The sequence below is a fragment of the Sorex araneus genome, chromosome 1, assembly GCF_027595985.1.
Source record: "Sorex araneus isolate mSorAra2 chromosome 1, mSorAra2.pri, whole genome shotgun sequence".
NCBI classification, from domain to species: Eukaryota; Metazoa; Chordata; class Mammalia; order Eulipotyphla; family Soricidae; genus Sorex; species Sorex araneus.
In genome coordinates this window covers 215,597,251-215,624,010 of record NC_073302.1, presented here as the reverse complement: position 1 = coordinate 215,624,010, position 26,760 = coordinate 215,597,251, and the positions used below count along the sequence as shown (strand labels likewise).

The window sequence follows — 26,760 nt, the reverse complement described above, 5'->3', positions numbered from 1 at the left end:
TTGTTGAAGAAATTGCTTTGTAAAATGAAAGTGTTTATACTTAATCATTCTGTAAAATGCAATTATATCTATTTTCAGAAACCAGAGATCAAACCCATGGCATCGTTCATATGAGGCATGTAGTTACATATAAGCTACATGTCAAACCCCCCAAATGCAGGATTTATTTTTTAATGTGCTTTACTATTAAATTTAAATTAAAAAATATATTTTTAAAAATTGGATTTTTGTTTTTGCTGGCCACACTCCTGGTGCTTAGGGCTTGCTAATGGTTCTGCACTCAGAGATCACACCTGGTTGGTCTTGGGGGAATATAATGAGAGACGGGACCAACATAGGTCATCTATATGAGAGGCAAGTGTACTACCTGCCAGACCATGACCCTTGTGCCAAGTTATTTATAAGTTTTCATATAATAATATTTTTATTACTAGCTTTATGTGTACAAAACAGCTCTTATATCCCTTTATTTGGAATAATAATTTTGTCAATTGTGTATTTCCTCAGAGACTAAAGGAATTCCTGATATCTGTTAATGAGAGTTCTGCTTAAAATTGTTCTGAAAATGTCTGTTCATCAGTTAACGTCTTAAGGTTTGCATTTTTTTTTTTTGCTTTTTGGGTCACACCCAGCGATGCTCAGGGGTTACTCCTGGCTTTGCACTCAGGAATTACTCCTGGCAGTGCTTGGGGGACCATATGGGATGCCGGGGATCGAACCCGGGTCGGCCGCGTGCAAGGCAAACGCCCTATCCGCTGTGCTATCGCTCCGGCCCCCAGGTTTTGCATTTTATGGCTAAGTTTATTTTTCTGGTAGTTGGTTTTAATATTCTTTTACAATGCATGTAATTCTTTACTTTTTATTTCTAAAATATTCTATAAATATTTATTTGATTTTTTATTTTTCTGCCCTTCCTCTTTCCTTGACTACTTGTCAAATTCTACTTGTTATATGTGTGCTGAACTTATCAATTTATCCTCCCTGTTCCATAACTGTTTTTGATTTTGTTTCCTTTTTTCTAAATAAAGGATTAATTCTTCTTTAGTTAATATCTCTTCTGCACATTTTATATTAATTATTCAATCGTAAACTCCAGCAACTGAAATATCTTTGTTGGCCTTTTTGTGTATATGCTGGGGATTACACTCATGTAATGAGGTATGCAAGTTATGACTGAATAACTGAGTTATATTCTCAGCATATTTATTAGTGCTCAGTTACTATTTACAGTGGCATATTTATAGTGTGTGTGTGTGCATGTGCATGTGTATGTGTGATGCTAGATATAAAATTCAAGGCTTGGCTCATATAAGGCATGTAACTAATGCTGAACTACAGTCACCATCACCATTCCTTATCATTTTAACATTTACTGTACTGGCCACATTTTTCTCACTTTTATATCTTAACTAGTTTACATGTTAATTAAATAATTTTTTGCTCAGATGTTATGGGAATTTCATATTTCACTATCTTGGAGTAATTTTATTTATTTATTTATTTTTCTTTTTGGGTCACACCCGGCGACGCACAGGGGTTACTCCTGGATCTCCACTCAGGAATTACTCCTGGTGGTGCTCAGGGGACCATATGGGATGCTGGGAATCGAACCCGGGTCGAACACGTGCAAGGCAAACACCCTACCTGCTGTGCTATCGCTCCAGCCCCTTGGAGTAATTTTAATAGGCGTATCTTTCCTGTTCTCTTCAATGACATATCCCACCATGTAACCTTATAAAAATCTTCCTTAGATTGTTCTATTATTTATAGTTTCATATATCTGATAGGGTCTGGAGCAATAGCACAGCAGGTACGGCATTTGCCTTGCACGCAGTCAACCAAGTTTTGATTCTTCCGCCCCTCTTGGAGATTCTGGCAAGCTACCGAGAGTATCCCACCCCCACGGCAGAGCCTGGCAAGCTCCCCATGGCATTTTTGATATGCCTAAAAGCAGTAACAACAAATGTCACAATAGAGACATTATTGGTGCCCGCTCAAGCAAATCAATGAGCAACAGGATGACAATGATATAGTGATAACTGATAGAAGATTTGTTTTCAACCTCTCCTCTGAAGAACTGTGTGTTATAGAAATGAATTAGTAGGTTTTCCTTAAGTAAATGAGTTATTTTTTAACCACTTCAGGAACTCACTCTTTTCAGATAAATGATTTTGAAGTTGGCTCCCCTCGACCTCCAGACCTTATCCTGTAGCCTTCTTATGATTTACTTGATGCTTGTTTATTTGTTTGCTTGCAGAACAGTGCATAGGAGAGCTTGAAGAACCATTAGCCGGCAAAATATTGGTGTCCAGGTAGGTCACAGTTCTTTTCTATAGTCAATAAGTCTGTACAGTTATAATTTTCCACAGGAAAATGCCCTAAGTTTCACTTGGCATTTAATTTTAGAGTCTTCCTTTGGAACAACATCCAAGTCCTGAGTTTAAACAAGTTGTTTTATAACCACTATTACACAACAAAAATAAACATTTTGTTTTTCTCTTTTCACACTTTGAATTCACAGGGTCCAGAAATGAGATCTTTTCATCTTTCTTTATCTGTCCTTGATCGATGGCATGTTGTAAGTGATTAGTAACATTAAATTTATTCAATAGCTTTTTTCATTTTAATCTCAAAATTTAAAAAAGCATTCTTCATGAGTTAGAATATAAAAGCAAAAAACTTCACCTCATGCTTCCTCTATATTCAAATATATGAAGGATCTATATCTGAATTTTGATTGGAAAGGATTGAGAAAATTTTTTTATATTTAAGTAAATAGAACACATTTCTATGGATTCATATTTCTGGTGACTGGTAAAATATATTTACAAAATAAATTGTATTATTATAGATCTAATAAAAGAAAATTAACCACAAAATTAATTTTGTGTGCAGTGAGTGAGTTTTGGAGGAAGATGGCAGGTTGTTTTATGTGCCTAGTGGTTTTAGTTTTTTGTCAAGTCACATTATAAATTCTCTTACTGTATTTAAAAAAGATTGTGATGGTTAAATGGATTAGCAATATCTTGATGGGAACGGGGTAGTAAAGAAAGTATTTCCAGGTGGATGTGGAACAAGCGGGAACCAGAGACAGCTTTAGGAATTGGGGTTCCAGCAAGTGCCTGCACCCATGTATGGAGACTGTGAATTAAGCCTTTGCCCCACGCAGGCTAACGGAGGAAAGAACCTTCCTTCTTGGTCTCTCTCCCCTCCGGGAGAAGGCGTGGTGTCCGACATTTTGCGGGTCCGTTGAGAAGGTACGAACTTGGTGGCGCGGAAAAAAAAAAAAAAAAAATGTGTGCTTTGAACTTGAAACAGCCGCAGGATACAGAGCCAGCCCTAGTCGGGCCCGTGCTCGGCTCCGGCCGGCCGGGTTTTCGGCCCGGGCGCCCATGCCCCTGCAGAGCCGGTGGATGTGGAACAAGCGGGAACCAGAGACAGCTTTAGGAATTGGGGTTCCAGCAAGTGCCTGCACCCATGTATGGAGACTGTGAATTAAGCCTTTGCCCCACGCCGGCTAACGGAGGAAATATGTAATTTCTGGCAGAATTTTCCCAGGACTTAATACAGAAATCCAAAACCGCGCGGACGCTGCCGCGTCCGCGCGACTTAACATTTATAATTGTCATCAATGTGAAAGGGTTCCATTTGAACAGGTCAGACTTGGGGGGGAAACTCCAAATAATAACAGTAAGTTTTTGTTGAAATATTGAAGGTTCTTAATGTAGCAGCCACCTCTGGACTATGAGCTAAGCAAAAGCCCCACGCTGGCCAACGTGGTGTGGAGTACACCATACTATGAGGCGCAGGAAGGGGGATGAGGGGGAAAAATTAAAAAAAAAAAGTGGAAAAGGAAAAAGAGAAAAAAAAAGAGAGAGAGTTATGTCAACTATAGTGAGTTTCGTGTTGAATTATGGAATGTAATCAAGGTAAAGAAAAAATGAAGTGAAATTCATTAGTTATACAGTAGGGGGTAGGGGGTGGGGGCGGGGGGTAAACTGGGGTTTCTGGTGGTGGAATTTGGGCACTGGTGAAGGGATGGGTGTTTGAATATTGTATAACTGACATATAAACCTGAGAACTTTGTAACTTTCCACATGGTGATTTAATAAAAATTAAAAAAAAAAAAAAAAAAAAAAGAAAGTATTTCCAAAAGTTCTTTTAAATTATTAACTTTTTGTAATGTTAACTTACTTTATAATTCTATTCTCAACTTTAAACAGTATTTTATATCTGAAATTATTTAATTACTTCTCATTGTTAAGCATTTTCTAAATGCTCTTAAAAATATTTTCTAAAAATAATTAAGGATAAAGATTTTTGCAAATAATTCACAATTGTATCATAAACTTATAAGATTTGAAATTCAATAAAATTTTGTTTAGCGATTATAATGTTTTTATATCATCAAGAAAATAATCAGAAATTGTGAAAAAATGTACAATAGCAGCAGCAGTGAAAAAAAGCAAAATAGGATTTGTAGTTGAATTTACATCTGAATGTAAACTAGAAATTGCATCTTGTTCCTCACTTACTCTCGGAGAGCCCAGAAGCTACTGAAAGTATCCCGCCTGCATAGCAGAGCCTGGCAAGCTACCTGTGGCATATACGATATGCCAAAAACAGTAACAACAAGTCTCACAATGGAGACATTACTGGTGCCCGCTCAAGCAAATCAATGAACAATGGGATGACAGTGATAAAATTTAGTACTATGGAGATAAGATTTGCCTCATTGTGACTTCATTCTATGGCATTTTTAAGCATTTTTACTTTCAGATTGGACACTTCAATTACAATAAACACCACACAGATGCAATGATACTCATAAAAGCAAAATATGACTCTATCTTAACACTTCCCCCCCTCCTATGTAGAATTAAACAAGACTTCTAATTTTGGTATTGCTATATCAATGTTCATTGTACAATGTTCATTGTAGTGTTTGAAACAATTGTAACCAAAAGGTGGTTATGATATGAGTTTTCAGAAACAGCTAGATATATAAATAAAATACTCTCTCTATGCATATATATATACATAGATCTATGTATCTATGAAGGTATCTATGGATACATCTATCTTTCTATCTTTGTGATTTGTAGTCATACCCAGCTGTACTAAAGGATCATTCCTGACATACTTTAGGGACCATATGTGGTACAATGGATCAAAATCAGATTGACTGCTGAGAGGGCAAGTTGTTTTGGCCACTGTGCTATCTCTCTGGTCCATTATAATAGAAAATTATTCATCAATTAAAATAGGGAGAACAAATTTTTTTCTATGTGCCATACGGATAGCACAGCGGGTAGGGTGTTTGCCTTGCACATATCCAACACATATCCGGGTTTGATTCCTCCAACCCTCTCAGAGAGCCCTGCAAGCTACTGAGAGTATCCCCGCCTGCATGGCAGAGCCTGGTAGGCTATCCATCGCATATTCAATATGCCAAAAAACAGTAATAACAAGTCTCACAATAGAGACATTACTGGTGCCTGCTCGAGCAAATCGATGAACAATGGGATGACAGTGCTATAGTGCACAGTGCAACAGTGCTATCATAAAGATGAAACTTTTCATATATATGTATAATCATAATTTTAAAAATTAATAATGCAATCTATCCTAAATCAGAGTGTTTGAGTTTTAATTTCTAGGGTTTGAAAGAGATTTGAGCCAAACCTTCCTGTGCTCATGGAAGCGGTTAGGGGACCATAAATGGTGCTGGGAATTGAACCTAGGTTGTCTTCTGTTGTAAGGCACGCACCTTACCTGCTAGACTATCATTCCAGACTGACTCTACATTCCCAATGACTGATTGTATGGTGTATAAGTAATAGTTTAGTAAAACCATTGCATTTATTTTTTGTGGTTTCTTATCTTGGAAAGACCCTGAATATATATCACCTTTCCATAGAACTTCACTTTTATCTAACACCAGTTTACGTCATAAAAACCAAGCTTTAATCATATTAAATGACAGGTGACACCTTGATTATCCTATGCCTCCTCCAGTCTAATAGTACATACACATCTTCCACAGTCCTAATTTTCACTTTTTAACAAATTATTTTACAATAGATTCTGTGTTCTATTTTTCATACAATGATATTCACTATATTTTTCCTTCAAAAATATCTGCTGCACATCTAGGTATGAATAAGCATAGTCTGTCACTCACTCTTTCGAGTAAACAAGTTTTATTTCTTAAAAGAGGAATATAGTCAAGCAATCACATGAATGAATAGTGGCCATTGTACTACAGAATGCACTAGAAGGTTTTTATGTGTATTTCATCATATTTAAGTGATATATAGTGAGGAGGTCACAAGTTTAATAAAATTCATCCCCCCTTTCTAAAAGGATGCTTTTAAGTGAAACTGGCATTTTATTCTATTATTAAGTGACTGTGGAAAATGTAATAACTACCAGTAGAAAGTGTTAGCCTTGCTTCCATTAGTGCGAAGAAGTCAGCAATTTAGCCACTATGCCTTTTACACTCAGTGAAAATGTCAACACAGTGAACTGGGTAAAGAGCTAGTGTAAGTAAAAGAATAATATTGAACATGTATTAGGATTCCTGAACCACATTTGAGGACCACAGTTCTAGAACTATATTTCTTTCCTCATTTTCCACCTGATCTAACCAGCTTACAGACTTCCATTGATCTTTTAAATTTTGTCAACTTAGTTAAGAGGCATCTTCCCCTTCCCCAGGCATTTTTTAAAGGATTTCCATATATTTTAAGTTGTATTGAATTTCAATAAATTTTACTCATAGTTTTCTTTATAACCGTTAAATTAAAAATACCTCTATGGATCATAGCCACCCTTATATTCATTGTACCTTACAAATTGTCTAAATCACAAAAAATGACTATGTTAAAAATTCAACATTTTGAGGCTATCACATGAGCATCTCCAACCAAGAGCTGCATGGGATTTGGGAAATAAAATTTGAAACAGTACTCTAGTGTGTTATTTATGGAGACATAGGGAAAGAATAAGCACATCTCAAATAGCTTTCATCTGTATGGCATATAGAGTTGAATTTTGTAAGCAAACATAACTTCATTGTTCACACTTCCACACATCACAAAAAATAGCATATTATGGAATACATAGATTGGCATGAGATTATTTATAACTATGCTAATTGAGAATAAAGAAACAATAATGCATGTAAGGTGTAGATTTAATCAGATATTGTTTGATTTTGGTCACAACCAGCTATTTTCAGGGCTTACTCCTGCACTCTGCATTCAGGGATCTGTCTTGGCGGACCTTGGGCTGACCACTAGGATGCTAGGAATTGAACCCAGGTCAGTCATGTACAAAGCAAAACAAGTGCCTTACCCACTGTACTATCGTTCTGACTCCTAAATTGAATCAGTTTTAGAAAGAGTGTGTAAGATTTGAAGATGCAAAAAGAACTGTAAAGGATATTAAATTTGAGAGAAGAAAATAAATATTGGTAGGCAGAGTATGGGATAAGAATATGAAATTTGATCTAAATACAGGTTACATGTGAGTAAATATTCTAGAAAATTGGAAATGCCAGTAATCAGATAACTACTCTTTCATTTAAGTTGATTTTGTTTTGTTGTTTTGTTTTTGAGTCACACTTGGACCTACTCAGGACTTACTCTTGGCTCTGGGCTCAGGGATCACTCTGGTGGTGCTCAGGGGACCACATGGAGTGCCAGAGATGGAACCTAGTTCAGCCTTGTTCAAGGGATGTGCCCCACCTGCCTTACTATTGCTCTGACCCCGTTGATTATTTATACATAGGTAACAAGCTACTAAAATTTATGAAATAATTGTCAGTGACAGTATGGGTAAATAGGCCATTTCATAGGTACTGATGAACAGAGATGTAGCTACACTCTTTTTAAAAGATTAAATTTAATCAGGTTAAAAATAACAACTGATCAACATTGTCATTTTTTTCTATCATTCAACCATAATAAAATAATCATATGGGTGTATACGTACATTTATACACCCAAATGTGCCTTTTGATATTGCACCTAAGAACAATATAAGTTTTACAAAGGAAATAGTTAAATTATCTTTAGTATATAATTAGGTTGGACTTTCAAGAGAATAAAGTAGGTAGAATATTATGCATGAAAATGAAAGATCTTTCAAAATATTTAAGTGGGGGAAAGGCAAAGTCAAGTACATATAAGATCATTCCATTTTAAAATGACAAGCAATATAAGCCATCCATAAAAACGCTTTATAAAGTCATTTCTGGAATTATGGCAGCTGTCAATTTGGGTAAGTGAATAGAATCAATACCGCAGCAAATTTTATATTTGTATCCATATTGCTTGGACACTTTACAGTAATTGTATGTATTGTTTTGTAACTTTAAAAGTAATGAAAAACTTGGCCTCTCGCTAAATTGTGAAATTGAAAAAGTGAATTGATATATGGAAGTCAGTAGAAAAAAGAAAAATTGCTTAAAAAAAACAATTTCCATAAAACCTGGCTGAGAGAACAAATATTTCCCTGAACTTTATGAAAAATTTAAATAACACTATTTTTAAATTACTTTTTGCCATAAAATATTGCATACTTTAAAATCTAATTACTTAAACTTTAAAAATGCTATGATTTTAAAGCATGTTTATAAAATTATAAACTGCTAACAATGATTTAGGCAAATTTTTTCAAGATATAATTTTCCCAGGAGAAAAATTAAAATTAGAATAGTTTTAAATAAAAAATAATTTCCAAAAGTTTTAAAATACTAATTTATGGAAAATATTATGAATTGTATGTTGAAGTTTCTTGACTAGAAGCTAATAATCATAATAAATGTGATATATTTGCTCATAGTTAAGTGCTTGTTTAACTTCTGGGAGTTGAGTGATATAGCTGCATTCAGTTTTGAATATAAACTTCAGGAAAATGTAATTGCTACGTGCAATTACCACTCAAATTTCTCCACTTATTCAAAAAATAATCATTTGAATTAAAATGTTCAAATATATATATACATATATAAAGCGCTTACTTACTTTCAACAATTACTTGTCGGTCTTCCCAGTTATCTTTAATAAGCTGTATATTTCCAAAATGTGCATCACTGTAGAAGATTCGGTTAGTACCCTTTCTTCTTTGATTGTAGTCAAAAGCCAATGCTATGACATTCTTGAAATAACGTGGATTCTCATATGGCCTTATTGGTGAATTTAAATTGGTTTCATCAGAAAGATGTATACTCTTCAATATTGTTCTCCCTGAATATAGCAAATATCCTTCATGCCTCAGGCAAGAAACTCCATCCTCCGCCAAATATCCATGGGCACAGGCACAAGTTCTCTGGGAATTTCCCCGGTAAAGACAGAGCTGTTGACATCCACCATTGTTTTTGGCACAGATATTGGTGCCTACGAAGGATAAGGAAGATGCACACATTTATGGTTTTGCTTTAGTTTTTAAAATAACTGGTTTTTCTGGTTAGGAAAAAATTATAAATCACGCCGAGTATTTTACTTTACCATTAAGAAATTTTGGAACAGCCAGTTAAAAAGACTCATACTATAAATTATTTTTACTCGCATTAAAATCTTGGCTCTTGTCTTATAAACATCACATTATTCTACATCACATATCATCCTAGTAAAATCATTAAAATCAGTCAGTTAAGTGTAAAGGGAATTTCAAAAATGTTACTGATATAATAGCTTTTTAAATCTTATAATATCTGGCCCAAGTAATTTAGCTACTCTATGCATGAATTGAATCCACCAAAAATCATGCACCACTTTTAAATTCTGTGCCTGTGAAGTATGCAAAGTATCAAAGAAATTGATGGCCTCAGTATGTCTAACCTATAAAGAACAGTTGCATAACATTTGCACCCCAATTTTGAGTGAACATATAATATTTTATTACAATTTCTTTATCAGGCTATTTCTCCTCTCTGAATATATTATCTCTAAATGCACTAAGAATTCCTTTGATGTTCAAAGTTATTATAATTCAATTTATGAGAGATTAACTTTGAAAAAAATTATCAAAACAATCTTGCCTTTAATTTCACTTCGATGCTTGCAGGAAGTGATGTCCAGATATATGTCATGCTAAGTAAATTGGGGAGTAATAATCAATTTATATTTCTAAATATCACATCATATGGACATTGGTGGCTTCGTACTCTCTAATTTACTAATTCTCCTTTATATTTTCATTGAATATATACATGTATACATGCATATATATAACCAGTTTCCTATATTACTTAGCTCACACCTATACAGAAGACATACCAAATATATAACACAGATGTTGCAAGCATTGAAAAAAAGCTTAAATATATATGTGTGAAGTATCACATTTTTGTTTCATTGGGCTATTATGAGACTCTCTGAGTCTCTTGCCCGAACGCCTGGCCGTCTTCCTCGGGGCCCCTCAGAGGAGATGGGCTCCAGCTTCCCTCCTGAGCAGGGCTCCCAGCGGCCGAAGAACACCTGAACCTAGCTGCAACCATGCTCAAGGCCCCTCTCCACACGATCGGATAGGCCTCATGCATGAAGGTACCGGCAGAGGAACCCAGGTGTGTGTAATCCCATCAACGGCCAACATCCAGAGACTTAAAAGCGAGCTCCCAGAAGCCGACTTCTCCCTCTGCGAGAAACTGGCAAGCTTCTGAGAGTTTCCTGCCCACATGGGACAGCCTCACAAGTTTCCCATGGTGTATTCATATGCTAAATCCAGTAACAAGCTGGATCTCATTCCCCTGACCCTGAAAGAGCCTCCAGTATGACATCTTTGGGAAGGCTGAGTCGAGAGAGACTTCTAAGATCTCAGGGAAAGGATGAATTGAAGGGTTACTGAGCCTGCTCAAGAAATCGATGATTAACAGGATTTCGTGATTCGTGAGGCTATTATGTGATTTTTATAGGAAATTAGATGTAAAAATGTTGTATTTTGAGAATTTGAGCCCATATGGTGATGTCAATTACTTTTAGTTGATAACCGAATGTGTGTGTGTGTGTGTGTGTGTGTGTAGGGGAGAGAGAGACAGACAGACAAACAGAAACAGAGAGGCAGTGAAACAGAGAGAGAGTAGGAGAAAAGAAGAGAGACAGAGACAAAGTGAATAATTTAAAATGCAGTTGATATACATGAGTGCTGACCTTTCTCTCTTACTCTGCTAAAGATTTTAACCTCCTTCAGGTTGACTCCAAGACCTGTTCTCATGGTTACCGTGTCTGTGGCATCATTCTTGTGGCCTCTTCTTATGGATCCATTGGCATGTGCTCTGCCAAAGAGTGAGCATTCATAAACAACATTCTCTAAAAAACTTAAACCAAGTCAGCTTTTTTAAAGTTAAATTCTATGTCAACTACTATACAGATTAAATGCAATCCCTATCCACATTTAAACAACATTCTTCAAGGATTTAGAACAGTCCACAATAAAGTTTGTTTGGAATTATAAAAGATACACCAATACCATATTGATAAATAGGAAATGGGAATATCTCATTTCCTAAGTTGAAACTAAACAATAAAGCTGTAGTGAACAAAACAGAATGGCATTAAAACAAGGCATTAAAACATTGGGTCAGAATAGAATATTCAAGGACAAATACTACATAAATAGTCAATTAATTTTTGACAAGGTGCTGAAATCATGAAATAGAGTAAAACAGTCTCTTCAACAGAAGTTGCTGACAAAACTGGGTAGATAAATGTAAAAAATTAAAATTAGATCTATATCTCACACTTTACATAAAGGTCAATTCAAAGTGGATCAAAGACCTTGAGATCAGGCCAGAAGCCAGAACGCTCCAAGATCCGGATCTCCAAAGTGTCTTTGATTATGCAATGCCATTGGCAAGTGGTACAGAATAAAAACTAAATTAATGGAGCTATACCAAATTAAAGAATTTCTGCATGCAAAAAGAACACGGATTAAAACTAAAGGGCAGATCACTGAATTGGAGAAAATATTTTCAGCCAACACATAAGATGAAAGGCTGATATCAATAATATATAAAGTACTCACAAAAATTAGCATTAAAAAATTCAAAAATCCTATCAAAAATGGGGAGAGGAAATGAACAAGGACTTCTCTGAGTAGGACCAACAGAGGGCCAACAGGCACATGTAAAAATGCTTATCATCACTTATTATTAGCAAAATCTAAATAAAGATGGCAATGAGATACAATCTATTACCAGTAAGAGTGCACACATCAAAAATGAGAACAGGTACTGGAGCGATAGCACAGTGGGTAGGGCATTTGCCTTGCATGCAGTCGACCCGGGTTCAATTCCTAGCATCCCATATGATTCCCCGAGCACACCAGGAGTAATTCCTGAGTGCATGAGCCAGGAGTAACCCCTGTGGAATGCCCAGAGTGACCCCAAAAGCTAAATAAATAAATAATGAGAACAATCTTTGTTGGCAGGGGTATGTGAAAAGAGATTTTTCATCCAATATGCATGGGAATGTTTTTGGTTCAACACTGATGGAAAAGCATATGGGGAGTTCTCAGTAAACTGAAATTGAGCTACTATAAAATGCAGCAATTACACTCTTGTGTATCTACTCATAGGACAGAAAAACATTCATTCATAAGAATGTATCCACACTTCTATTCATTGCAGTAGTCAGTACAATAACTAACATTTGGAATCTCGATGTCCAACAACAGATCAGTGAACATAAGCATGTGGTCTATAAACAAAATGAAATAGAATGCCATTGTAAGGAATGATGACATCATGCAGTTTGCTGCAACATGAATGGAATTGAAAGATGCTATGCTAAATGAAGAGCCAGAAGAATAAGGACAAATTCAGGATAATATAATTTATATATAGTATTTATATATGCAGAGAGTCTCTTGCCCACACACCTGACTGTCCTCCCTGGGGCCCCTCAGAGGAGATGGGTTCCAGCTTCCCTCCTGAGCAGAGCTCCCAGAGACCAAAGACCACTGGAACCTATCTACAGCCATGCTCGAGGTCCCTCTCCACATGTTCAGATAGGCCTCACGCATGAAGGTACTGGCAGAGGAAACCAGGTGTGTGTAATCGCACCAACGACCAACATCCAGAGACTTAAAAGGGAGCTCCCAGAAGCTCTGGTAGCCTACTTCTCCCTCTGGGAGAAACTGGCAAGCTTCTGAGAAATTCCTGCCCACATGGAACAGCCTTGCAAGCTTCCCATGGTGTATTCATATGCTAAATCCAGTAACAAGCTGGATCTCATTCCCCTGACCCTGAAAGAGCCTCCAGTGTGACATCTTTGGGAAGGCCGAGTCGAGAGAGACTTCTAAGATCTCAGGGAAAGGATGAATTGAGAGGTTACTGAGCCCGTTCAAGAAATTGATGATTAACGGGATTTCATGATCGTGATCGTGACCATGATGGTATTTGGAGTAACTGGGTTAGGAAATGCAAAGGATTAAATGAGGAAAATCTAGATCATCCTTGATTCCAGTGTATATAGAAAAGAAGGAATGAAGAGGAGAAATAATAGATGAGCTAAACAATAGGCTGCAATTAAGGAGATTCAGGTACATTAGTGGTGTTAAGGGATGATACTGTTAAATTTCAGAACCAAAGAGTCAACAATACTGAAATCTTGAGACCCAAACCTTAATGACCAAATTTGAAAGGTGTCAAGATGGCAGGCTGGGGTTGAAGAATGGGTGGTAGGAGAGTGAACGTGGGAATATTGATGAAGAAAAACTAACATTGGGGGCAACATCAGTGATGGAACATTATATGTCAAAAAATCAACTATGAATAACATTGCAACTCACTGTGCTTTAACAAAACAAAATTGGGGGTAGGGAGCTAGCAGATGTCTAGCAAGAGGAAAAAGAACTTGAGTCTGTGACACTGAAATGTTTGAGCCTGGAATAGCAACAGTGCTCGCCTTTTCTTTGGAAATCACATGGTTTGTGAGATCCCTATTATGACCTTGTAAAGGAATGGCTAATCCTACAAGGGTAAAGCAACTGGCACTGAAATAACACTTTGAGACTCAAGTACTTATGAAAAAATAAATTACCTGTCAGACCAGTAGATGTAAGCCCCGAAGACTGCAATTGAAAACATATCCACATTGCTCCCTGACAGCACAACCTCACGATTCCCGCCAGTCTCAAGGTCAATTCTTTCTATCTTGTCTGTACGAGCATCACACCAGTACAATTTATTTTCCTAAGGATCGATTGAAAAGTAATATAACAAGCTGTTTTTGATTGGGCTTCTTATTAAGAAAACAAAGAAACAGAGAAAGTAGACTAACACAAGTTGGCAGTTAATAAACTTTAAATATTTAAGAAAAGAAATCCAACAGACCTCATAGTCAATGGAGATACCATTCGGCCATGCTATTCCCATGCTGACAAGGACAACCTTTTCTGAGCCATCCAAGTGAGCCTTTCCAATGCACGGCATCTGTCCCCATTCGGTCCAGAAAAAATAGCTGAAATTAAAATATTGATTTACAATAAAATAGATAGACGCAAATGCATATTAGAAAGAACATTAGCAGGACCATTCTTAACAAAATAACAATTCATTTTAATAGTAACATATTCATCTTTGTGTTTGCAAAAAAATAATATTAATTGTAGAAAAAAATAGCATCCATAAAAATCAAGGGGATGGACTAAAAATGCTACCCAATTACTTTTGGCACACGATTTTCTCCATCGAAATACTGTTTTACAATCTGTGTTCCTAACTACTCCTATTACTTGCAGCTTAAATATAATTTTTCTTAAACAATATCCAAGGTCTTCTCTGATTATTGTACCATCTATTCTGTTTCATAGTGTGGATTTTAGAGTACAACTTATACTTGAATTCTTCACAGTGCTTTTTAAAGTAATGATTTTTGTCTTTTCTAGACTCTAACTATAATGAAGATCCTAATCTTTTTTACTTTTTACTTTTTATTCATTCATTTTATTATGGTCTAGGCACTGAAAAAGAAATTTAAAAATAAACTAATGATAAGTAAACATAAATTTATAAATAGTATATCAAATAAGATAATTTTCAATTCTGTTCAACTAGATTGCTATATATGTACTTATCTTCAAGTTAAATTTTATAAAATTTTTATGTATGAATCCATCTTATAATATACAAATTCAGAAAAATAGACACTGTTATTTAAATATTCTCAGAGTACAGAATGCAATGTTGAAGGAATGGGGAATGAAATGGGGAATGAAATAATGTTGGGTCTCCTTTACTAAATCCCTATACCATAGACTTTAAAATAAAGAAAAATTATTATGAATAAGCAGGAAAAATGAAATATAGAGAAAATATGGAATATTAGTAACAAAACATGTTAAAACAAACTGTAGTCAAACAAGGCAGAAAGTTTATAATTTCTTTTATTAATTAATTCATTTAATCAGACTGGAGTGATAGCACAGTGGGTAGAGCGTTTGCCTTGCACGTGGCCGACCCGGGTTAGAGTCCTCCATCCCTCTCAGAGAGCCCAGTAAGCTACCAAGAGTATCTTGCCTGAATGGCAGAGTCTGACAAGCTACCCATGGTGTATTCGATATGCCAAAAACAGTAACAACAAGTCTCACAATGGAGACATTACTGGTGTCTGCTCAAGCAAATCGATGAGCAACGGAATGACAGTGATACAGTGATGCTTAAAAATATCTAAAAAAGAAGACATTGAAAAGGCCTTAACATTGGATAACATATTTCTCTCCCACCTCCATTCCACATATACTCTATTGATTTTTAAGTTTGCAATACTTTCATGTAAAAGGCTTTGAAAATGATACAGCTAGGGTTAAAAATATTTAAAGTAAAACCATCATGAAAACAACTTTTACTCAATTCCTCTCTTTTCAAAATTCCTGTGATTCATAAACTATGACATAGAAAATAAAATTTAAATACGGAATTACTTTTCCTTCTAAATTATCTACTTAAAATCAGAATAGATCCTACCCCTAGTCAAATCGAATAATTTATTTTCTTGTTTAACATAAATTTAATATAAAAGTTTGAGAGTTAACACCTTGTAAACATTAGGTCTTGATGTTAAAAGTAGAGAAATCACATTTTTTTCTTTCCCTTTTTTTTGTTTGCTTTTCTTTTGTTTGTTTTGCTTTTGGGGCCACCCCTGGCTATGCTCAGGGCTTCCTTCTGGCAGTACTGAGGGGACATATGAGTTTCCAGAAATTGAACCCTGGTCAGCTGCATGCAAGCAAATGTACTACCTACAGTACTATAATAGAGAGAGAAATCACATTTTTTAAGTCTATGATATTGCTGAGTGAAATAAAAATAATTGAAATGAGTAATTTACATAGATGACCTTGGCATATCTATAAGAAACATAGATTTGGGGTATTTAACCATATTCTTTAGCAATGGGAAAAAAGAAAAAATTCTTGATACTGTGTTTTGAGGCTCTTGGGAATTTAAGACTCAGTGCCAGCATTATATGTTGGTGTTGATCCAATTTTAGTTCAAAACCTGACATAATAAATCATTTGCTTACCAATATAATATAGGAATGAAATTGATTTTACAGTATTATCTTGGAAAATGTAGCCCTGAAAACAGTTCTCAGAAATCATCATATTATTGAAATTTTCCTTTTGGTCCCTAAAAGCATTCTTGTTGCTTAACTTAACATGATGTCTAGAAAACATTTTATTTTGTGATAAATTTTTCCAAAACCTAGTATGAAAATTTATTTTATAATAATATATATTTCTACCTGAATTAGTTGCATAATATTTCTGTGTTCACATATCTTCAAATGAAAATGGTACCGAACCATTAAATACTATCCCACCAAGCTTACTGTTTTATCCTATGGCTATTGCACTAATTTTAGACTTAGTTTACACAAAAGAACGCTTTTAAAGAAAAATATTTTTAACTGCCAAAATTAGTTAGATTTAGCCTGATATTAATTTATTCAAATCATTTATCCTCAAACAATTTTGTAGACTTTCTTTGAGAAATAAAAACTAACAAGGAAACAGTGCTTACATTTTAGAAGGGGAATGAGGATGGAATGTAGAAAGAAAAAATAAGTCTACACTATTAATAAGAAAATATTAATGAAATTATTATAGTTTAGATATATGAATATTAATAAAAGTCAACCAGTTTAAATCATTTTCCTAGAATTTAAAACTAATCACTGTTAATGTTTCACAAATCTGGACTGAGGTTTTTACAATAAAGTCACTATTGCTTCCTATTTATATGCTATGAAAATCTTGAGACAACAAAAACATTTCTACGAATGTGTAATAATGCAAACAATAAACATGTATGCAATTGCTTTGATCACAGGATAATCAAGAATATCTCTGAATCCTCTGCTAGTACAGGGTCAATAGTATGTGCTACCTGGGCAAAAATTAATAAAATTGAAACCAAACAAAATAAATATCCTGTATATTAGCAATAGCAGTTATCATTCATTTGACCATGAGTTTTTTATTTGACAAAAGTTGTTTCTAATTTAATGTCTTAGGCCTTAAGCAATTTTAATAAATCATGTATATTTAGGACACAGAAAAATTACATAATTTTGTAAAACATGACTATAGCTCGTGAACACAGAAATTGATATATGTTCTCCTCTATGAGAAATGAAATATAATAAAAAACCTTTCCTATTCCTGTGAGGTTTTCTCCATATTTCCTGCTTGCTCATGTGCAATTTTGTCTTGAGAAAATAACACATGCCAATCCCAAATCACTATTCAAACCCTGAATGTGCTCCAGTGATATAAAAAGAACTCAAGCACAGAATTTAGAACACTGTTAAAAAAGAAGAGAATCTAGAGACAGCATAACCTTGAATACTATTTTTATATTTTATTTGTCATTGGATTGGTGTATCATTCCCTGATGAATTTACTCTGTACTCAGTCAATAAATATAAATTAGGTATGTTATGTGCTAAGAACTGATGATATGATATAAATTGAACTCAGTGACCCATTTGGTACTGTTTAATGAAAAAAGAAAAATGGGTAATTACTTAAGAAAATAATAACAGAAAAACTTTTATACTTACTCTTCATGTCTCTTTAAGACATGAAACAGTTTCAATACCTATTTCAAAACAAATGTTAAAGTGTTATGGTGAGGAAATATTTTATAACTACAAGCAAGTTCAGGAATGGAATTCGATTTAAACCAAAATAGAGTTATATACTATCTTGGCTGTTTTTTCTTTGTATTTAACTTTAAAAATATTTTAAATTATTTGTTCTGAAATTTTAATTCTGATTTCTATTACTCTAAGGTTCAACATTTGATTTCTTTTTTTAAGTTACAAATTGTTTACAGAGAATAATTGTATAAAATGATTATTATGTGCATGCCTAATTAACAATGGAGAAATATGTATTTTTTTTCAAAAAGTCATGGTTTCAAACAGAAAAAATCTTTTTTTTTTAATTAGTTTATTTTTAATTAGAGAGTCATCGTGAGGGTACAGTTATAGATCCATACATCTTTGTGCTCATGCTTCCCCCATACAAAGTTCAATAACCCATCCCTTCACCAGTGCCCATTCTCCACCACCCATAAACCCAACATCCCTCCCCCCCTCCCCAGTCCCGTCTCACCCCACCCCACCCTGCCACTATGGCAGGGAATTCCCTTTTGTTCTCTCTCTCTGATTAGGTGTTGTGGTTTGCAATAAAGGTGTTGAGTGGCCATTGTGTTCAGTCTCTAGTCTGTATTCTGCCCGCCTCACCCTTCCCCCACATGACCTCCAACCACATTTTATTCGGTGTTCCCTTCTCTGAGTTACCCAGAATGAGAGACCAGCCTCCAAGCCATGGAAACAATCTCCTGGTGCTTATTTCTACTATTCTTGGGCATTAGTCTTATAGTTTATTATTCTATATTCCACAGATGAGTGCAATCTTTCTATGTCTGTCTCTCTCTTTCTGACTCATTTCACTTAGCATGATACTTTCCATGTTGATCCACTTATATGCAAACGTCATGACCTCATTTTTTCTAACAGCTGCATAGTATTCCATTGTATAGATGTACCAGAGTTTCTTCAACCAGTCATCTTCAAACAGAAAAAATCTTAACCCTTTGGATTCTGATGACACATCACCACTTTTCATATGCTGTTCCTTTCTTAATTCCTATGTGATCTACCTATTTCCTGCCCTCCCATTTACCTTACATTAGTACTATTGAATAACTACTGTGTATTTCACATGAAAAAACAGGCAACTAAAAGAGTCATATAGAAAATAAACTCTTTTAAATTTCACTTTTCACTTTGATTATGGTTTTCATTGGTCAAATCTGCTCAGAAATTAGGGAAAGTTCATATATTTGTGTGTGTGGTTCTTCCTGGTTTATATATAAGTTAGCATGGTTTTCTGGTTTTCTTGGTCTGGTCTAAGGGTTCCCTCAAATAGTTGAAGGTGGTATGGGCTATCTGACCTGTCTTTATCAGCTACATAGTCATTTGAGTATATCAGGCATCCTGAACACTTCTAGTATTCTCTCTCTCTCTCTCTCTCTCTCTCTCTCTCTCTCTCTCTCTCTGTCTCCCTCTCTCTCTCACAAACAGACACACAAAAAAACACACGTCAGTGAAGCTAAAATGAAAACTCATGTTGTTCAGAATTTAAGGAATAAAGATAAAGAACGTGGTAAAAGACTAGGCAAAAAGACATAAGTAATTCTGAAGGAAAAAGAATTGCAGTAGAGTGATTCATGTCCACCTGTGCCCAGACCTTAATTCTCACTGCACCCAGGGATCACTCCTGGTGGTCTTTTAGGCACCATAAATGGAGATGGTCTAATGTGTTTGAAAGCTTAAATACCCATATTAAAAATTTTAAATATTAAAAATAAATACCAAATATTAAAAATTCTGTACTATCCAGCTCCTGTAATATTTTACAGTAAGTGTTCTCTGATAAAACAGTAGTACGATACTTTTCTTTCATTCCTCATTTTAATTTATGTGTTGTAAATTTTGTAGAGTAAGTTGGGGGGATCACTGTGATATTTTAGTTACTTGACCATGATATTATTTAAAAAGCACAAACTAACACTCTGAAACTACCATCATTTCTGTTTTGTTCTTTGTTTAAATTTGGATTGATATTTTTATGTTCTCTCTTGCTGAATGCATGTAGATATGCACATGTATGCATATCTATGCTGTATCAAAAATATGTGGCAATATATAAAATTTTACATTAATATCCTAGGTCCAGATAACCTTCACCATAGAAAAGCATTTTATCAAGTTTGCTTAAAAATATCTAAAAGTATTTGTTTTACTTATAGATCATATACTGATGTGAGACTAACCAATATTTTTAGTATTATACTGGGAATTGCTTTTTAAATTTTTCATTCTAAGTAGATATTTACTTTTTAATTTCAGGAAATCATTATTTTTGACATTCTAAGGTAGTGATCACTTACCAAAAATGAGGCAGCAGGGAGAAGAAGCTGAGTTTGATAAGCTGGAATAAATTTGCACATGTTTCATATTTTGCATTTGGCTACATTTTAAAGACTTCAAATCTCCATTGTTCAAAACAGGCTTTATGCCCAATGTTCAAGGTACATTTATATCCTGGATTCACCTAATTTACTCCATTATGACTCACCTTTTCTCTTGATAATTCTACCTGCCATACTTTGATTTCAAACAGAATACTAAAGCACTAAACTTTATTCCTCTGATGTGAATGCTGACACTTAAATGCCTGTGTAATATTACTTAGAAATTAATGTGTGAATAGCTTTTAAATAGACTATTCATTAAATCTCTTTGTTCAGCTCTGAACTCATGAGACACATGTGTGTGATATACTAGAGAAATGCATATCATATATGTTTCTACACAATAATCAATTCCTGCTTTCAGTTACTCAAAATATGAAAAGGTGTGTCATTAATTATGAATCCTGAGACTTTGTTAAACATGTGACTTAAATGATATTTAAAAAAATATTTTAATGAGAGTATAAGGAAGAGTGAGAAAGAAAGGTCTTATGGACAATTTTAGAGAAAATTGACATTTTGGTAATGAGCATGATAAGATGATGTTTGATCCCTAAAACGTATCAACATTTACACACCCAAAAACTATTTTATCTTAAAAGCATTTTAAAAAAGAAGTTCAAATATTGAAGTGAAAATAGCAATAAGTAATATTTAGAACATGCAGGTGCTACTTCATTTGTGGGATGGAGTGAAATCTTGTTGTGAAATCAGATTTAAGTATTTAAAAGTATTTGTTGATTTCCTTCCCCTGAGTTAAAGCTGAGCTTGCTAGTTAAAATGAAGACAAATGAAAAAAATCTAAGCATAATCCAATAAGAAGTAATGATAGGATTAATAAACAAGGAAACACTATGGGAGATCTAAAAAAGAATTAATAATTCAGTTAAAAACATGCATGATAACAAATAATAATTTGTATAAGAATAGAAGTCAGAAGATGAAGGGTAGGGAAACTTGCTAAGGTTCTGTGGAAGTAAACATTCAAAGGAAATTGATAAGTATATACATGATAATGAGTATTCTATATGATGCAGAGATTTAAGATTAGAGGGAAGCATTTAAATAAATTTAAAGGATACTTATAGCAAAAGCTACTAATAAATAAAAACTTGGATATGGATGAACATCAAAAGAGATGTTTAATAGCAGATTGGGGAACATTAAGAAAAGAAAAAATGTAAAAAATTTAAGGGGGAACAACTAATTTTGAGGAGTAGTGGAGAGATTATTATCCCCAAATTCAAAGACAGGGTTTATTTTTGTCTTTGAATTTGGGGATAACTCCTGGTTGGATCAGGGGACCCTCTGGGATTCTGGGGATCAAACCCATGATAGCTACATACAAATTAAGTGCCCTACCCACTGTACTATCCCTCTGGTCCAGAAAAATTAATTCTTCAGTAAGTATTGAACAAAACACAATCAAGGAAAATGCAATAGTGAAATGCCACCTGAAAAAAACTTATGCTTAAATTATTTTTTTATTAAATTAACAAATGGTCGATTATATAACAAGAAAAACTAAAATTTATCTTACAGGTTAGTAAAGACACATCTAGCTCCTCTCCTGAGAAATTAAGAAATAAGCATATGGAGAGAAATGACTTTTCTCCTCCAAATGAAAGAAAACTGAAATTACTTTAAAACAAGGGGAAAGGTTTCATCACAGGAATCACGTGATAGATAAGAAAATAAGAGAGGGGGGCCAAAGAGATTGCACAGTAGGTAGGGTGCTTGCTCGTGGCTGACTTGAGTGCACTCCAGCACCACAGATGGTCACCTGAGCCCTCGAGGAGTACAGACCAAGAATAAACTCTGAGCACTCTGACCTTGACCGTCAAATAAACACACAAATAAACTGTTTTAAGAAAAAGAGAAAAATGTTTCTAAGTTATAGTCACTGATACAAGATACTAAATCATTCACAGTATGAATTCACATATTCCATTTTCTCATATATTGGAATCATCACTCTATCACAATTATCCATAAACTTTAATTGCTATACCCATCACTGACAATTTTGCAATCTTTTCCCTCCACTGCTGACATATTTAGAAACCCTATTATTTATGTTGATAAATCCATGAATATTGTAGCACTACGGTCCCGTTGCTCATCGATTTGCTGGAGCGGGCACCAGTAACGTCTCCATTGTGAGACCTGTTCCTACTATTTTTGTCATATCGAATACGCCATAGGTAGCTTGCCAGGCTCTACCATGTGGGCGGGATATTCTCAGTAGCTTGCTGGGCTCTCTGAGAGGGATGGAGGAACCGAACCTGGGTTGGCTGTGTGCAAGGCAAACGCCCTACCTGATGTGCTATGGCTCCAGCCCAAGTCCATGAACAACACAGTTTATAGTTCATGTTCATTCATTGAAGGGAAGTAGATTTCCCCTTTACCTCTGTTTTACATGGCAAGGAGGGGACTGGGTGTGTGTGGGAAGGGGCAGGGGGCAGGATATTGGGGAGATCATCAAACTTAATTAATATGTGAAACAATTTTATTTACATGAAAATTCCATTAGGAATCATGTTTTCTGTGTATTCCTACTTTCTTCCTTATTAAAGTCGGCTGAACTTGAACTTTGCTCCTGCTTTTGTCTTTGGCTCTTGGTTTGCCCACTGTCAGTACTAGTTCCTAATCCCCCCTACTAACTTGATATCAAACCCATTGCTATTTGTCAATTTGGAATCTTTCATGTTTCCTCATTTTGCCCCAATTTTCTTATTTTTGCAACTCCAAAACTGGTAACTTTTTTCCAAAGTTTATTAAAGCACTAGGAGTTACAAAGCTATTCATAGTTGTGTTTTTGACATGCAATTTCCCAACACTGACAATAACTATTAAGAAACTATATATGCATCCCAATTAGTGTCCAGAAATCCATCCTAGATGGACTCACATTGCTGGAAAATTGGTTTATTCTGTGGCAGAAACTATTAAACCACAGTGATTTATGTGCAATGAAAAAAGCTTATTCATTTATTGTTACTAATCCAATTCACTTTATCAGAGTTTCCATCACAAATCACGAAATCCCGTTAATCACCGATTTCTCGGGCGGATGAACATCTCATTTCATCCTTTCCCTGAGATCTTAGAAGTCCATCTCGACTTGGCCCTCCTAATGATGTTGCACTGGGGGCTCTTCAGGGTCAGGGGAATGAGATCCAGCTTGTTACTGGATTTTGCATAGGAATACACATGGGAAGCTTGCAAGGCTGTCCCATATGGGCAGGAAACTCTCAGAAGCTTGCCAGTTTCTCCCAGAGGGAGAAGTAGGCTAAAGATATTGCTTCTGGGAGCTTGCTTTTAAGTCTCTCTCCGGATGTTGGCCATTGATGGGATTACACACACCAGGGTTCCTTTGCCAGTATCTTCATACATGAGCCCTGTCTGAACGTGTGGAGAGGGGCCTCCAGCATGGCGGTAGCTAGGTTCCAGTGGTCTTCGGCTGCCAGGAGCTCTGCTTGCGGTCGTGAGGGAAGCTGGAGCCCATCCCCTCCGAGGGGCCCCGGAGAAGACAGCCAGGCATGCGGGCAAGAGTTTCTATGGAAACTCAGAGTTTCCATAGTTTCACTTATTGTAGCCTTTAGAATATATCTTAATGTTGGGTCCAAAGCCATATTACAGTGCATAAGGTGGTTGCCTTGCTCATAGCCAAGCTGGGTTCGACCCCTGGAACCCATATGGACCCCAGAGCATCTCTAGGAGTAATTTCTGAATATAAAACTGGATAACCCCCTGAGCATTGCAAAGTGTGGCCCCCCCAAATTATAAATATATATGCATATATTTATACAGATATATACTAATGTAATATATGTGTGATATCACACACACATATATCAATGTATCATGTCATTCGGTTGTTCTTCAACTTACTCAAGTGGGCGCCAGTAGTGTCTCCATTCGTCCCAGCCCTGAGATTTTATCAGCCTCTCCTTACTCGTCTTTCCTAATGATTGCAGGTTCTTTCAGGGTCAGGGGAATGAGACCTGTTATTGTTACTGTTTTTGGCATATAGAATACACCACGGGTAGCTTGCCAGTCTCTGACGTGCGGGTGATTTTCAAGAGTATAAAATGAAATTAGACTAATCTTCCCAGTAACTAAATCTGATACAGGCATTTTATATTTAGATGTAATGAGGAAAAAAGAAACAAGACATTTCAAAGCTACCAAAGGTAGGAAATATATACAAAATGTCTAACCTTGGGCTCCAGACTGTCATAGACACTGTCAGTACCCCTTTTTGAGTATTTACTACCAAAATAGCAAATATTTAGCATTTACAATATCGCAACACTCCAGTGCCCAACTTCTGGTCTTTTAAGTCTTAACATCTGACCCAGCTAATTTTCTGCAGAGGATAGCCACTAGAATCCCTTCCACAAGGGGTACTGAGAATCAGAAATCTCCTAACCTTACGTCTTCTCAGCTTGCCCTTAATCAAATGAGAGATTGGATCAGAGTTTAAAGGTTGAACTCCCTGGCTTTGGAGTGAGGCTGACATTTTACAGTTCTCCAAGGAATCAGTCTAAGACTTCACTCAAAATTAGACCTGTGCCAGGTGATTTCACATTAATCATTCTGCTTCTCTCACTCTCTGAATTGCGTTGTTCTTCCTGGACCTGTTTCTGTAATACCCGATGTATGGTGCTGATTTTTTGCTCTGCATTCCTCTCTGCTATTTTTCCTCCTATACCGTATTGCATCTTTTTTTGTTGTTGTTATGATCTTTATTTTGTCCCATGGATCCTATCTCCTCTTTTTTATCTTTTTTTTTCATTTTTAACTATTCTTTTCTTCCATCCTTACCCTCTCTGTATGTGTTTCTGTCTCCTGATTCCCATAGTAACAAATTTGTATTTTCCCTGGTAGCCTTTCTTCTTCTTCCATTAATTTCCCAAAGTTTTTGTCACTGTAAACTATTTTGACATTTTTGTTACTATTCACTTATTAACACTATTTTGGTTGAGAATTCAGAGGAATGCAGGTGGTTACTCTTATTGCTATCACTGTATCACTGTCATCCCATTGATTATCAATTTGCTAAAGCGGGCTCAGCAATGTCTCCATTCATCCTAGCCCTGAGATTTTAGCAGACTTCCTTTACTCATCCTTCCCAATATGGATCAATTCAAGCAGCCTAGGTTATATGGAGCAATGAAATCATCTGTGCTTCTTTAAAATCAAGAGAGCCTCATTTTTGTATTGTATTGTCTCAGCTTATCTTCCAGGCATAGAATATTATTTTCCAACCTGTGTCATATCTACTCATACTCTTAATAATGGTCCTTACCAAGTCTCTTATTTTCCCCTTCAAATGTTACCATTCTACTACACAAACTTTTCTCATTCAAGTATTCCACAGCAATCTCTACATGATCGCTCATTTTAATATACACACTAATTATATGCTATTTACAGTTTCTGTGATTTCAGAATAATCATGTAACAGTCTTATGAAAATTATTTCTTTAATATTAGATTTTAGTTTAAGTTGCATCTATATAATTATTTATGCCTGAAAATTAGTCTTACTTTATGAGATTTTTTTACTATTTTGTATATGTTTAAACTTCTTTTGAAAGAATGCTCACAATGACAGTAGCAACATTTTATTCATAGCACCATACTTCATATTGCAAATTGGTGCCTTTCACAAAATAAGTGTTTCTATTTTTTCAAAATATACTACCTTGATGGCTGAGGAAGAGTAGGAGAGATGGTGACAAGATTAGGTTCAGAGTGTGTCAGACTTAATATTCATTGAGTCAACTGACAAAATGTTGAAAATATATGGGTTCTTTGCTTGATACCTTCAATAATCTTACAGAGAGTTATGTATGGTTATGTGATAAAATGTAGAGATAAAAAACATACGTAAATAAACAAAAATCTGGTTTTTCTCTAAAAGTCTTTATTTTGTATTGGGCATGCATCTCTCTTGCTTTTCTTGATGTTTCTTTGCTTGCCTATTTCCACTCTGAGGAAACCTCTGCTCTCTCTCAAATATGTACTTCTTTCTTTCTCATCCCTCACTTCTTTATAAATAAGTTTTATTAAAAATTATTTTGTTTCACCAAAAAAAAGAAAGGAAGAAAAGAAAATCTAAAATATAAAAACTAGATTTTTTTTCTTTCTTCTTTCTTTGGTGAATCAATTTAACAGCAAGACACCTGTTAAATTGA

The 26,760-nt window shown here is 35.2% G+C and overlaps 1 protein-coding gene across 1 annotated transcript in view; it reads right to left on the bottom strand.

Moving 5' to 3' along the window:
* Positions 1 to 26,760, bottom strand: part of LRP1B (LDL receptor related protein 1B) — a 1,943,003-nt gene that overhangs the window by 505,994 nt on the left and 1,410,249 nt on the right. The window contains exons 38-41 of the mRNA XM_055124030.1: positions 14,342 to 14,468; positions 14,049 to 14,200; positions 11,157 to 11,281; positions 9,033 to 9,404 (exon numbers count right to left, since the gene is read on the bottom strand). Of these exons, the coding sequence (XP_054980005.1) occupies positions 9,033 to 9,404; positions 11,157 to 11,281; positions 14,049 to 14,200; positions 14,342 to 14,468 (776 nt within the window). The remainder of the gene's footprint in view (positions 1 to 9,032; positions 9,405 to 11,156; positions 11,282 to 14,048; positions 14,201 to 14,341; positions 14,469 to 26,760) is intronic.